At 39.2% G+C, this 17418-nt stretch overlaps 1 protein-coding gene across 8 annotated transcripts in view; it reads right to left on the reverse strand.

Annotated features, from left to right (window-relative positions):
- Positions 1-17418, reverse strand: part of ANK1 (ankyrin 1) — a 290504-nt gene that overhangs the window by 22259 nt on the left and 250827 nt on the right. For 6 of the 8 annotated variants that reach the window (XM_075858901.1, XM_075858903.1, XM_075858902.1 and 3 more), the window contains 4 exons: positions 16031-16204; positions 10756-11064; positions 10592-10664; positions 9202-9373 (listed from right to left, as the gene is read on the reverse strand). In XM_075858901.1, coding sequence (XP_075715016.1) covers positions 9202-9373; positions 10592-10664; positions 10756-11064; positions 16031-16204 — 728 coding nt within the window. Of the gene's footprint in view, positions 1-8279; positions 8617-9201; positions 9374-10591; positions 10665-10755; positions 11065-16030; positions 16205-17418 lie in introns of those variants that run through there. The other 2 variants (XM_075858907.1, XM_075858908.1) reach the window with 2 other exon arrangements.

Genomic DNA, 17418 nt, shown 5'->3' on the forward strand with positions numbered 1-17418 from the left:
GTGTCCTATACACTGAGATACAGACCGGAGAACAGTCCTATTATATAAATGATATATATACACCAGAGACTGCGTCCTATACACTGATATACAGACAGGAGAACAGTCCTATTATATAAATGATATATATACACACCGGAGACTGTGTCCTATACACTGATATACAGACCGGAGAACAGTCCTATTATATAAATGATATATATACACCGGAGACTGCGTCCTATACACTGATATACAGACCGGAGAACAGTCCTATTATATAAATGATATATATACACACCGGAGACTGTGTCCTATACACTGATATACAGACCGGAGAACAGTCCTATTATATAAATGATATATATACACCGGAGACTGCGTCCTATACACTGATATACAGACCGGAGAACAGTCCTATTATATATATGATATATATACACCGGAGACTGCGTCCTATACACTGATATGCAGACCGGAGAACAGTCCTATTATATAAATGATATATATACACTGGAGACTGCGTCCTATACACTGATATACAGACCGGAGAACAGTACTATTATATAAATGATATATATACACCGGAGACTGTGTCCTATACACGGAGATACAGACCGGAGAACAGTCCTATTATATAAATGATATATATACACTGAAGACTGCGTCCTATACACTGATATACAGACCGGAGAACAGTCCTATTATATAAATGATATATATACACTGGAGACTGCGTCCTATACACTGATATACAGACCGGAGAACAGTCCTATTATATAAATGATATATATACATCGGAGACTGTGTCCTATACACAGATACAGACCGGAGAACAGTCCTATTATATAAATGATATATATACACCGGAGACTGTGTCCTATACACTGATATACAGACCAGAGAACAGTCCTATTATATAAATGATATATATACACCGGAGACTGTGTCCTATACACTGATATACAGACCAGAGAACAGTCCTATTATATAAATGATATATATACACTGTAGACTGTGTCCTATACACTGAGATACAGACCGGAGAACAGTCCTATTATATAAATGATATATATACACTGGAGACTGTGTCCTATACACTGATATACAGACCGGAGAACAGTCCTATTATATACATGATATATATACACTGGAGACTGCGTCCTGTACACTGATATACAGACCGGAGAACAGTCCTATTATATAATTGATATATATACACTGGAGACTGCGTCCTATACACTGATATACAGACCGGAGAACAGTCCTATTATATAAATGATATATATACACCGGAGACTGCGTCCTATACACTGAGATACAGACCGGAGAACAGTCCTATTATATAAATGATATATATACACTGGAGACTGCGTCCTATACACTGATATACAGACCGGAGAACAGTCCTATTATATAAATGATATATATACACCGGAGACTGCGTCCTATACACTGAGATACAGACCGGAGAACAGTCCTATTATATAAATGATATATATACACTGAAGACTGCGTCCTATACACTGATATACAGACCGGAGAACAGTCCTATTATATAAATGATATATATACACTGGAGACTGCGTCCTATACACTGATATACAGACCAGAGAACAGTCCTATTATATAAATTATATATATACACTGGAGACTGTGTCCTATACACTGATATACAGACCGGAGAACAGTCCTATTATATAAATAATATATATACACTGGAGACTGCATCATATACACTGATATACAGACCGGAGAACAGTCCTATTATATACATCATATATATGCACCGGAGACTGCGTCCTATACACTGAGATACAGACCAGAGAACAGTCCTATTATATAAATGACATATATATACCGGAGACTGCGTCATATACACTGAGATACAGACCGGAGAACAGTCCTATTATATAAATGATATATATACACCGGTCGACTGCGTCCTATACACTGAGATACAGACCGGAGAACAGTCCTATTATATAAATGATATATATACACTGGAGACTGCGTCCTATACACTGATATACAGACCGGAGAACAGTCCTATTATATAAATGATATATATACACTGGAGACTGCGTCCTATACACAGATACAGACCGGAGAACAGTCCTATTATATAAATGATATATATACACCGGAGACTGTGTCCTATACACTGATATACAGACCGGAGAACAGTCCTATTATATAAATGATATATATACACCGGAGACTGCGTCCTATACACTGATATACAGACAGGAGAACAGTCCTATTATATAAATTATATATATGCACCGGAGACTGTGTCCTATACACGGAGATACAGACCGGAGAACAGTCCTATTATATAAATGATATATATACACTGGAGACTGCGTCCTATACACTGATATACAGACCAGAGAACAGTCCTATTATATAAATGATATATATACACCGGAGACTGTGTCCTATACACGGAGATACAGACCGGAGAACAGTCCTATTATATAAATGATATATATATACACCGGAGACTGCGTCCTATACACTGAGATACAGACCAGAGAACAGTCCTATTATATAAATGATATATATACACCGGAGACTGCGTCCTATACACGGAGATACAGACCGGAGAACAGTCCTATTATATAAATGATATATATACACTGGAGACTGTGTCCTATATACTGATATACAGACAGGAGAACAGTCCTATTATATAAATGATATATATACACTGGAGACTGCGTCCTATACACTGAGATACAGACCGGAGAACAGTCCTATTATATAAATGATATATATACACTGGAGACTGCGTCCTATACACTGATATACAGACAGGAGAACAGTCCTATTATATAAATGATATATATGCACCGGAGACTGTGTCCTATACACGGAGATACAGACCGGAGAACAGTCCTATTATATAAATGATATATATACACTGGAGACTGCGTCCTATACACTGATATACAGACAGGAGAACAGTCCTATTATATAAATGATATATATACACTGGAGACTGTGTCCTATACACTGATATACAGACAGGAGAACAGTCCTATTATATAAATGATATATATGCACCGGAGACTGTGTCCTATACACTGATATACAGACCGGAGAACAGTCCTATTATATAAATGATATATATACACTGGAGACTGCGTCCTATATACTGATATACAGACCGGAGAACAGTCCTATTATATAAATGATATATATACACTGGAGACTGTGTCCTATACACTGATATACAGTTCAGAGAACAGTCCTATTATATAAATGATATATATACACTGGAGACTGTGTCCTATACACTGATATACAGACCGGAGAACAGTCCTATTATATAAATGATATATATACACCGGAGACTGCGTCCTATACACTGATATACAGACCGGAGAACAGTCATATTATATAAATGATATATATACACCGGAGACTGTGTCCTATACACTGAGATACAGACCGGAGAACAGTCCTATTATATAAATGATTTATATACACTGGAGACTGTGTCCTATACACTGATATACAGACCGGAGAACAGTCCTATTATATAAATGATATATATACACTGGAGACTGCGTCCTATACACTGATATACAGACCGGAGAACAGTCCTATTATATAAATGATATATATACACCGGAGACTGTGTCCTATACACTGATATACAGACCGGAGAACAGTCCTATTATATAAATGATATATATACACTGGAGACTGCGTCCTATACACTGATATACAGACCGGAGAACAGTCCTATTATATAAATGATATATATACACTGGAGACTGCGTCCTATACACTGATATACAGACCGGAGAACAGTCCTATTATATACATGATATATATACACTGGAGACTGTGTCCTATACACTGAGATACAGACCGGAGAACAGTCCTATTATATAAATGATATATATACACACGAGACTGCGTCCTATACACTGATATACAGACCGGAGAACAGTCCTATTATATAAATGATATATATACACACGAGACTGCGTCCTATACACTGATATACAGACCGGAGAACAGTCCTATTATATATATGATATATATACACCGGAGACTGCGTCCTATACACTGATATGCAGACCGGAGAACAGTCCTATTATATAAATGATATATATACACTGGAGACTGCGTCCTATACACTGATATACAGACCGGAGAACAGTACTATTATATAAATGATATATATACACCGGAGACTGTGTCCTATACACTGATGCACAGACCAGAGAACAGTCCTATTATATAAATGATATATATACACTGGAGACCGTGTCCTATACACTGATATACAGACAGGAGAACAGTCCTATTATATAAATGATATATATACACTGGAGACTGCGTCCTATACACTGATATACAGACCGGAGAACAGTCCTATTATATAAATGATATATATACACTGGAGACTGCGTCCTATACACTGATATACAGACCGGAGAACAGTCCTATTATATAAATGATATATATACATCGGAGACTGTGTCCTATACACAGATACAGACCGGAGAACAGTCCTATTATATAAATGATATATATACACCGGAGACTGTGTCCTATACACTGATATACAGACCAGAGAACAGTCCTATTATATAAATGATATATATACACCGGAGACTGTGTCCTATACACTGATATACAGACCAGAGAACAGTCCTATTATATAAATGATATATATACACTGTAGACTGTGTCCTATACACTGAGATACAGACCGGAGAACAGTCCTATTATATAAATGATATATATACACTGGAGACTGTGTCCTATACACTGATGTACAGACCGGAGAACAGTCCTATTATATACATGATATATATACACTGTAGACTGTGTCCTATACACTGAGATACAGACCGGAGAACAGTCCTATTATATAAATGATATATATACACTGTAGACTGTGTCCTATACACTGAGATACAGACCGGAGAACAGTCCTATTATATAAATGATATATATACACTGGAGACTGCATCCTATACACTGATATACAGACCGGAGAACAGTCCTATTATATAAATGATATATATATATATATATATATATATATATATACACCGGAGACTGTGTCCTATACACTGATATACAGACCGGAGAACAGTCCTATTATATAAATGATATATATACACTGGAGACTGTGTCCTATACACTGATATACAGACCGGAGAACAGTCCTATTATATACATGATATATATACACTGGAGACTGCGTCCTGTACACTGATATACAGACCGGAGAACAGTCCTATTATATAAATGATATATATACACCGGAGACTGCGTCCTATACACTGAGATACAGACCGGAGAACAGTCCTATTATATAAATGATATATATACACTGAAGACTGCGTCCTATACACTGATATACAGACCGGAGAACAGTCCTATTATATAAATGATATATATACACTGGAGACTGCGTCCTATACACTGATATACAGACCAGAGAACAGTCCTATTATATAAATTATATATATACACTGGAGACTGTGTCCTATACACTGATATACAGACCGGAGAACAGTCCTATTATATAAATAATATATATACACTGGAGACTGCATCATATACACTGATATACAGACCGGAGAACAGTCCTATTATATATATGACATATATATACCGGAGACTGCGTCATATACACTGAGATACAGACCGGAGAACAGTCCTATTATATAAATGATATATATATACCGGAGACTGCGTCATATACACTGAGATACAGACCGGAGAACAGTCCTATTATATAAATGATATATATGCACCGGAGACTGTGTCCTATACACTGATATACAGACCGGAGAACAGTCCTATTATATAAATGATATATATACACTGGAGACTGCGTCCTATATACTGATATACAGACCGGAGAACAGTCCTATTATATAAATGATATATATACACTGGAGACTGCGTCCTATACACTGAGATACAGACCGGAGAACAGTCCTATTATATAAATGATATATATACACTGGAGACTGCGTCCTATACACTGATATACAGACAGGAGAACAGTCCTATTATATAAATGATATATATGCACCGGAGACTGTGTCCTATACACGGAGATACAGACCGGAGAACAGTCCTATTATATAAATGATATATATACACTGGAGACTGCGTCCTATACACTGATATACAGACAGGAGAACAGTCCTATTATATAAATGATATATATGCACCGGAGACTGTGTCCTATACACTGATATACAGACCGGAGAACAGTCCTATTATATAAATGATATATATACACTGGAGACTGCGTCCTATATACTGATATACAGACCGGAGAACAGTCCTATTATATAAATGATATATATATACCGGAGACTGTGTCCTATACACTGATATACAGACCGGAGAACAGTCCTATTATATAAATGATATATATACACTGGAGACTGTGTCCTATACACTGGTATACAGACCGGAGAACAGTCCTATTATATAAATGATATATATACACCGGAGACTGTGTCCTATACACTGATATACAGACCGGAGAACAGTCCTATTATATAAATGATATATATACACTGGAGACTGCGTCCTATACACTGATATACAGACAGGAGAACAGTCCTATTATATAAATGATATATATGCACCGGAGACTGTGTCCTATACACGGAGATACAGACCGGAGAACAGTCCTATTATATAAGTGATATATATACACCGGAGACTGTGTCCTATACACTGATATACAGACCGGAGAACAGTCCTATTATATAAATGATATATATACACTGGAGACTGTGTCCTATACACTGATATACAGTTCAGAGAACAGTCCTATTATATAAATGATATATATACACTGGAGACTGTGTCCTATACACTGATATACAGACCGGAGAACAGTCCTATTATATAAATGATATATATACACCGGAGACTGTCCTATACACTGATATACAGACCGGAGAACAGTCCTATTATATAAATGATATATATACACCGGAGACTGCGTCCTATACACTGATATACAGACCAGAGAACAGTCATATTATATAAATGATATATATACACCGGAGACTGTGTCCTATACACTGAGATACAGACCGGAGAACAGTCCTATTATATAAATGATTTATATACACTGGAGACTGTGTCCTATACACTGATATACAGACCAGAGAACAGTCCTATTATATAAATAATATATATACACCGGAGACTGCGTCCTATACACTGATATACAGACCGGAGAACAGTCCTATTATATAAATGATATATATACACTGGAGACTGTGTCCTATACACTGATATACAGACCGGAGAACAGTCCTATTATATAAATGATATATATACACTGGAGACTGTGTCCTATACACTGAGATAGAGACCGGAGAACAGTCCTATTATATACATGATATATATACACTGGAGACTGCGTCCTATACACTGATATACAGACAGGAGAACAGTCCTATTATATAAATGATATATATACACTGGAGACTGTGTCCTATACACTGATATACAGACCGGAGAACAGTCCTATTATATAAATGATATATATACACCGGAGACTGCGTCCTAAACACTGATATACAGACCGGAGAACAGTCCCATTATATAAATGATATATATACACTGGAGACTGCGTCCTATACACTGATATACAGACCGGAGAACAGTCCTATTATATAAATAATATATATACACTGGAGACTGTGTCCTATACACGGAGATACAGACCGGAGAACAGTCCTATTATATAAATGATATATATACACCGGAGACCGCGTCCTATACACTGATATACAGACCGGAGAACAGTCCTATTATATAAATGATATATATACACTGGAGACTGCGTCCTATACACTGATATACAGACCGGAGAACAGTCCTATTATATAAATGATATATATGCACCGGAGACTGTGTCCTATACACTGATATACAGACCGGAGAACAGTCCTATTATATAAATGATATATATACACCGGAGACTGTGTCCTATATACTGATATACAGACCGGAGAACAGTCCTATTATATAAATGATATATATACACCGGAGACTGTGTCCTATACACTGATATACAGACCGGAGAACAGTCCTATTATATAAATAATATATATACACTGGAGACTGCGTCCTATACACTGATATACAGACCGGAGAACAGTCCTATTATATACATGAGATATATACAATACTATAGAATAGAATTTTGCATACAATTAATAGATAGAATTATGATCTATAAAATTCTGTGATTCAGTCATTGTAAAGAACACACCACACCCTTTTACCTTTACGATTACTCTCCGTCGCACCACCGTGGTGGTCAGAGTCTCCTCGTCGTCATCCACGCCTCCTTCTCCCAGTTCGCGGTCTAGCTCATTATGCAGACGACGCAATACAAACTTTGCAGCTCCACGTACAATATGCACCACATTTTGGCAGCTCACCACAAAGAAGCCTATCAGGACTATGCAGACCCCCAATTCTGTCAGGAAACCCCACATTCTGCCTTTCCTTTTTGTTTCTAATAAAATCTATTACTTTAAGCAAGCAATGGGAAAAAAAATAATCTGAAAAAAGTGCTATGTTGGTCTCACCCCCAGCTTAAATACGACTTATACATAGTTATACATATGCAAAGCATGACTTAGAATAACCCAATAATATAAGTCATAGAAAATAATAGGGTGAAACCAAGCACCTACTCACTACTGTAAATTAGGGTTAGAAATTACCCGCCCCTCTTTAATCTTATCTATCGATTGCAGGAAGATTTCCTACTATCATAAATTCCCCTGATCAGCCCTTCTTTTAGACAGAATCCAAATGTCAGCTCTGAAATCAGCAGATGTTTTCCCCCTCTAGGTCTGGGGGTTGGGGGGAGCCCCATATGAAAGCTCCAGGGTCGATGTCCGTCTGTGTGTATGTGAATGTCTCAGCTGTTTCATGGGAGGGTCTGAAATTGGACCTGGTGGGAAGTAAGGCGGAGGGACATTTAATAGCCCTCAAAATGGAAAGGGAGACAGGAAAGAGAAGAGGCGGTAGTAGAGGGACATATAACCTCTGCGCTGCACTGAAAGTCACCACCAGTCAGACATTTTCACCGGTATCTCTGCACATGTGATAATAAATTGGATTTCCATGAGATATAGCATTTGCTTTTACTCCTTTAAGTTCTCAATGAGTTGGCCCTATTCTTAGGGTAGTTACCTCTTTCAGCCGGTTTGAGCTGTAGATGGTGCTTTGTTGTGTTACTCGTATCCTTGCACTGCCCTTAAATGTTGGGTGAAGCTCTTCATATGGCAAGGGAGCACCATTATCCTGGTGAGGAGATTGACGAGGAGAAGAGGGCGAGGGGGCATCTGTGCTCCAGTCTAGTACCCTATAGATTGGAAAGACAATATATTTAACACTATGGTGTTCATCAAGGGCAAGTCTATAGTTATAGTTGTCTAATACTTTAAAACAAATAATCTACCAAACTTTTCCTAGAGCTTCAAAAACACCTCCGAATTGGCTCATTTTTGCTGTGGGCAAGAACTTAAAGCACACCTGTCGTTTCAGGTGACTTTTCAGAATATGCTGCCATATGTGTGTGTACATGAGGAATAACAATTTCTGGCCATTATATAACTTGTACATGGCTTTTTTCAGAAGTTTTCTGTATGTTCTATTTCTAATTGTCAGTTTTCACTGCACTAAGCTTCAAAGGGGGCAGAGACAAGCTGCTATGATGTCTCCGATACACTGCACACAGAGAGAAGAGGACAGCCTGCTCTCCTTTCTCTCTGTAAAACACCTTCAGAAGCAGCAGCATGAAGGAGATTATACAGCAGTAATTAGCAGCGTAGCTGTGAATCCAGCACTTGGGAGAGATATAACTCTCACTAGAAGCTACAGCAGCGTCTCTGTGTCACTCTGTATCTCTGTGTCATAAGTGGAGAAAGAGAATTTTTTTTCTTATAAGATAAATGACACATTTTCTTATATCCGCTTGTATTATTGATTTATGCAAAGATTTTTTAAATGACAGTGACCATTTAATATTGCAGACATGATATACAAAGATTGGCTAAAGTAGCAGATTTCTGTGATATTGCATGTCCTGATAAGAGCATAGTGATTTAATTTTCATTAAAGAGCATCCTGGAGAGGGACAACCCGGGTACAAGACATACCACCAGTTAATATGGGGCCCATTGCAAGGAAGAATAGCAGAGTTTATCTGTGCAGAAAAAGTAGGGACATGGGCGTACATAATAGAGAGGTGGCCAATAGCAAAAATCAAAATGGGCTGCCGATTATGGTGCCATGTTTAACACGCAGGATAGAAGAGTCCGGAACTTGTTTCCCCCGCATGGTCTGTCTGTGTCTCTATGGTATGTACTCACTTGAATAAGGATAAGGAAAAAGAATGTAGTGACCCAGGGAAGGAGGCAATGAAGCAAGTTACCAATCTGCTTGAGATTGTTGAAATAAGGTAATGAGAAGAGAGGTTATATTTACATAGTTATTCATCGTCCCTAACATTGGAGCCATATCACAACCTGGTATAATTGTCCTAATGTTGTGATCTGTAATACCAAGATATAGGACTTACCGCTCTACTTTACCACCTGTCACTCTGCACGCTGTGGGGGTCTCAGTGATCCGGGCTTGGACCCGCTCTGGTCCTGCAATGACACATTTACAGATTGTTTAGGTATCACTGTCCATCCCCTCTCTCTCTTTGGTTTTCTCTCACCACAATCTTTAACCTCTGACCTCCAGCTTCAGTTTCCTCCTCGTCCAGATCAGGTGAGCCCGAAGACGGACGTGGCTGGGCATCCCACTCATCCTCAGCTTTGCTGCAATCCAGGGATGAGTCTTCAGGAGCCACGAGGGATGGGGACAGGCCAGAGGCCCAGAGAGGAAGGTCAGGCAAGTCAAGCACCCCGTCTGGCTCAGCTGTTGCCATAGGTACTCCATCCAAAATGGAAGCTTCACTCCAGTACGGATCCAGTCGCAATGGGGAGGGTAGGGAGTAGTTGAGAGAGGCCGGGGAAAGCATCTCATCCTGCATCATGGGGTTACCTATGGGAGGGTAGGATGGGGAAGGGGATGTCACACTCACTCACTCTAAATACAAATACATACAACTATATCCCACTTGGTTCCCGCATCTATACGTTTTGGCCATTCTTCTAATGTCTTAAAAGGTGTAAAAAGCATTGAATTAAAATGCATCAGAATTAAAATAATTAGAATAATGCTTATTAATCCAATAGTATTTAGTGTCATTGTCATGGCTGTGATCCAAGTAAATTAAGCGTCCTTCATTTTTTCAAAATGTTTTATTTCACCTCATAAAATAAAAAAGGAGATCCTTGTTTTCTCTAAATGCAACACAAATATTGGAGGTTTTCATTTTGCTTGCCATGGCTACATCCAGAGACATGTATATATGTGGTTACCTGCTTTGGATAATCCTCTTCTGTTAGTATAGTCCTACGATGATAAGCTAATCACAAATTGTCTTGCTGCTTGGACCCCAGCGATCAGCTGTGATCTGTGGCGCAACCTGACAACAAGTGTTCAATTTCCCTGCAGCGCCATTGCAGGAGGATTGAAGCATTACACAGTTCTCATTGGTGGCATCCGTCACCTATAGGCTATAGTGGTATTTCTTTAACTGATACGTCATGAACTCTTGATCCTTTTCATAACGTATCCATTAAATGGATACCATTAGAGCCTAAGGATGACAGCTGCCATTGTTAGGCATCAGTTGAACGCATTAGTCACCCATAAGCTATTATGGCATCCTTTTAACTAATACATCATGAAAAGCTGTTAAAAATCTCATGACATTCATTTAACGAGTGCCTGTGACAGATACCATAGAATGGCACCCCCCACCCATAGACTACCATGTATTAAAAACATATATACGCTTAATGTATACGTTTATTTCACTGGACTCTGCGGGATGCAATAGCGCAGCCTAACGTAGACTAATGTATACTGGCCAGATGGAGGCCAAGAGGACACTCTTTTGGTCTTAATCTGAAAATGGAGTCCTATGGACACGTTTAGCTTTTCTGATGTAAACAAGAAATGTGATGTGAACTAGTCCTAATAGATGAGTGATGGAGAGGGGACCCCCTCCTATTAATGTAAAATTCCGTAATAGGGTACTTGATAATGGGTTTCCTAAATCAGACAACCCCTTTAACATTTACTAGGTGTACTAATATACAACTATACTGGTGTATACCTCCAACAAATGCCCCTGACGGATGCCACTGTATATATGCCCTGTCGCCCACAGGCTCCCATGTTAAAAAATGTTATACCGCACAGTATAAATTTTTTACGGGATGCTTCTGTATAGAATAGCGCAGCAGATTGCGCTATTTCTAACAGTTAAAACAAGGTTTACCGATGTACCAGACTGATGGAGGCCAATAGGACCTTTGTCAGGTCAATGGGAGCCTATGGATACGTTTGACCTATATGCAGTACGTGTTTAACGTTTAGTAAGCGTTCAGATTTTTTTAATTAATAAATAAAATAACAAAATTATAATAGAGATGTATACATGTCCCTGGACATAGCCATGGCAACCAGAATGGAAACATCAATTGCTTGCAAGCAGCTGTGTGAAATACTAATACGATTTATATTACAAGGCAGCTTTTTTGTATTATATAACTAAATACTTTTATATATAATAGGATTTCAATCCACTTTAATGAATGCGCTGGTTTCATTGTCATGAATATTGATGGAGCCGCTTACTTTCCATGTAGGTGACGGGTTAAGTATTCAGACAGGGCCATTTGTAATGTGCATTGACAGTGTTGTTGGTTGGTTTTTCTCTGCAAGTTGCATGACAGAAGACTACGCTAGAGGTAGCTGCTTACAGTGAGATATATTAGGGTCAATTCCCTATATAGCGTATGGTACTGAATGTACGGGCCGTGAAGCTCCTTGTCACCACACTGTTACTCAGCTGTTTGAGCCATCAACGGTGACAGCCACCGAGCCACGTGTCACACCCTGTCTGCTGGTTTTAGAAACATGAGACCCCCAGAACAGGGAGGGAGAAACCCACTACCCTCTGTCTCTTCTGATGCACATTATGTAGACATCAAAATAACATCACTTACCGAAGATACACAACCGCTATATAACCAGCAGGGTGCTAGAAATTAGCTGGCACAATACCAGGGCATCTCCTTCTTCATGCCAAAGCTTTACAAATCACAGTATGTAAATACCAGCTTACACTGCCACAAGTACACCACAACACACATTGACACGCATGCAAGCCAGGACACAGAGACCCCCACTCTACTGACCATCCCACTTTATGTACAAGTGTTAAACCAGGTATCGTATATCGAAATTGCCATTTTGCAGCTCTGTGATGCTATACATCTTATTTTTTGTCATTTCTGTGTATTGACTATCCTATCAGAACAGCTAAAAAAGTTTGGTTCAATGGACTTATTGGGTTATCGACGTAAAGCTTAAATACCCTAGGTCCCGGTGCAAAAACTATTTCAGCCAATGGGTCACATCCAGTGTGGCCAACACTACAACTCTCACTCAGCTTACCTATAGGGACTGAATAATGATCAGTCCCCCTAGAAATTGTGTGAAGGACAGGACACCTTGTGGCCAAAATGGAGTCCAAACCCCTAATAAAATATATTACAAAATACTATAGAATTAAAGAATAAGGATAAAATCTAAAAAAAAAGTTTGCAGCGCTTTAATTTTTTTAATAGTCTAATGCAATAAAATATATAAAACCATATAGTTTATGCAACATGCTTAATATATTGATATACAGTATGTGAACTAGACTTTGTGACTGATTAAAGGCCACAGAAATACATACATCCCTCAGGTTTAGGGTGGGATTGAGGATGGAGGGGCACCTGGTCCTGACTGAAAGAGGAAGAACAGAAGCATGAGGAGGTCAGAGGTGAACGAAGAGGCTCAGAAAAGAAGTGAGAGAAAGGAGAGAGAAAGGGTGAGACGTACACACATTGACTCGAGTCCCACAATACTTCTCCACGGGTAGGGATGGGTGAGAAGATGGGACAGACAGGGATCATACCAACTATGGGTTAAACAAGGACGCATGTGTAGGTGAAGCTAAGCTCTATATAGCTCCTCTGTGTTCGTATAGTCTTATGGTTGGGTTCACATGACCACCACTAAAATGTGACCTATGAACCTGGCCTTAAAGTGAAATGAAGACTTTTGAGTGATTCCCCCCCTGAATACAGGTGTTAGTGCTGATGCATTCTGTGCAGATCATGGCCAAGTTGTTGGATGAAGAAGTATTCTTAATATTTTATAACACATGTTATCTATTAATGATGGGGTCTCTAGTTAGGGCCTGTTCACATCTGCATTCAGCTCTCCGTTATTCTGCTCCATCAGAGGAGCGCAACATCGAAAATACTGGAGGCACCGCTTCCATTGTACGACAGACACCATTGGTGCCCGACGGAACCTATTGACTTTTTTGGGGGCCGATACTGTGACGGAGGCCCCTAACGAAGCCTCCAATGCAGAAGGGAACAGGTCTTGTTCTTGAAAATAAATTTTCATTCCATGGAATCTCTCCCAGTGCGGAAGTGTCGAGGAAGACTGAAGTTGTGTAGGGAGATATGGCATATTTAAAAATATTTGCTTCTAATATGTAGAAGGAAAATATAATTCAACTTATGATATATGATAGATTTTTTCAATATTCCTCGCCTCTTTTACTGCACACAAGCATTTACCTCTAGAGGAACCTACTGCCATTTGCTCTAAGCCCTTACTACCGGTGGGGATTTGCCAGATTTTTTTCTATGAAGGTCTATGAAAGGCACCTATGATGTCTCTAGTTTAGTGGTGGTCAACCTAGTCCGAGTAAGGCCCTTGACTCCATTCGTGGGCCGCTCATTGAAGTCTTTTTCCTTCTTACACCAATCTGAATTAGAGAGATGGACGCACATGTTAGTCTAATGAACTATATGGTAGGACCGATCAATATACCATAAATGTATAGAGTGGGGGAACCCTTTAAAGAGGAGCTGTCACCTCTCCTGACATGTCTGTTTTAGTAAGTACTTGCATTCCACATAAAGTAACAATTCTAGAACATATATTCTTAAAACTTTGTGTTATGACGGTCCTTTGTTATTCCTCATGGAAATGTATGAATAAATTGACTATAACTGGATGTTACTAAACGGCTGAAAAACGGCCAGAAAATCGAAAGCAGAACGCCTCCAAACATATGCCCATTGATTTCAATGGGAAAAACGGCATGTAAAAAAACGGCCGCGAAAAAGAAGTGCAGCTCACTTCTTGGGACGTTTTTGGAGCCAGTTTTCATAGACTCTATTGAAAACCGCTGCAAAAACGTCCGTAAAAATTACCGCGAAAATTGTAAGTGGCTTAAAAAACGTCTGGAAATCAGGAGCTGTTTTCCCTTGAAAACAGCACCGTATTTTCAGACATTTTTGAGTTTGCTTGTGAACATACCCTTACTCTCAGACTGTCCAATCATTGCAGACAATGTCAGCAATGTAGGACACACCCAAGGTCAGCAATGTAGAGGCACACCCTATTAACGAGTGAAATGGTAACTCCCAGTTGTCAGTTTATTAATTCATTTCCAGGAGGAATAACAGAGGCACGTTTTAACGCAGAGTTCTAAGAAATGATGCTTTAGCAGTAAATATAAATAAATAAATAAATAAAAGAGGAATGTTGCACTGATGATGTTCACATCAAAAAACATATCAGAGACTGAATCATTACAACTGTTACCTTCTGGAGTTTGAGATTCTGGGGTCTGAAGATAATATATTATAATACACAGACAGTACATAAAAGAAGCAAGAGGGAAGCCAGGTACCGCAGGGAGGGCACCCGAGAGCTGCATATGGCCCCCGAGATGCTTAATAAAAGAAGCTTTCCAGTCTAATTACATTGAAATGATGCACGATTAATATACAAGGGCCCATGTAAATCCTGTGTCCCTTACCTGGTGAAGACCCCCATGGGACTGATCCATTTCTCTGAGAGGGGGAAATGGATCCGTCACTGTTTGTATACCGACGATCACCCTTCAGACTTCTGCTTTGATGCCCAGATCCCTCCAACATAGTGACAATCTCGTTGCGATCTATGTTTCGCAGAGCTGTGTAAAGGTCTTCTACTGCAAGATTTCATGATAAAAAGAAATGTACAGAAACTATAAATGCTAACTCCGCTCCATTTCATAGGTAAAGTAATGGACTCTATTCAGGTAGGGGGCTTGGATGATTTCGGTCCTCTCTGAGCTCGCCTTAGGGTACCTGCGTTACGGTTTGAACAACCTCAGTGGCGTGGCGGTATATTTTTTATAGCTGGCCATAAACATTCGATTGCTCTATGGAACAACACCCTGGTCATTGGGGACTTGGCAATGATTTCCCCCACAAATTGGATTTAAAACTGTTCGATCGTATTACTTTCCCTGGGATAAGGGACGCCTGATACTTCCCTCTCCCTATTAAAAAATATACACTTTCGGCAGAGCTGAATGATTGAGCCCGGACCTTTAGGAGGGATCCACATGGGATTTCAATCATCCCTGTGGTTTTCGCTTTAAAGGGTTACATTTCAGGCAGGAAAAGCTTCCCTGCTGGTGCTGGGCAGAGTTGGTATTTTGCCCAGCGATTGTCTGTCATTGGCCTTTATGTTTTGGTCCATGTGACATGGCAACATTAACCTTTGATCGGTAACTGGCATAGCATTGGGAGAAGGGCAGAGGTCAGCTGACCTTTCGGGAATTAAAAGGGAGGAATATGCTGCGATCTGGTCAGACCTTCAGATTTTCTGGAAAAAGGAAGAAGGTCGCTGCTCCCGCCCTCCCGCCTATTTTATTTAGGATATTTTAAATGTATTTTAATTTTCATGTCATTCTTTGTCACGGCTTTTATTGTGAGAGTGTAATGTCGCTCAGTACTTTGAGCGGACAGCTTGTATTCTGTAGGCTTGAGCTTATGGCTAAGTCTTGTTTAATATTATTAAATGGTTATTTATGTTTTATTGAAAGTTTATTAAAAGATTATTTGGGAACACTTAATAAAGGCCGTGGTCAAAATAATTTTTACTGCACCAGCCAGTCTGTTTCTATTGTCCTTTTTTATTAGATTTGAGCTGGCATTAAATCCGACGTGTATTTTTGCGGCTGAAATCTGTGGCAGACACTCGGATTTCTGCATGCTACTCATTTCTGCGGCTGATTTTTTTTCCACAGTGCGGATGAAAAACCAGCAATTTCCGTAGAAAGTGAATACAGTGCAATGTTTCCATTCACATGCATAGGTTGGAGATTGCCATTAGATTAAAAGTGGATTTATATGCAGCGTAAGGGGTTCTGTGAAA

The sequence above is a fragment of the Rhinoderma darwinii genome, chromosome 3 (assembly GCF_050947455.1).
Source record: "Rhinoderma darwinii isolate aRhiDar2 chromosome 3, aRhiDar2.hap1, whole genome shotgun sequence".
Lineage (NCBI taxonomy): Eukaryota > Metazoa > Chordata > Amphibia > Anura > Rhinodermatidae > Rhinoderma > Rhinoderma darwinii.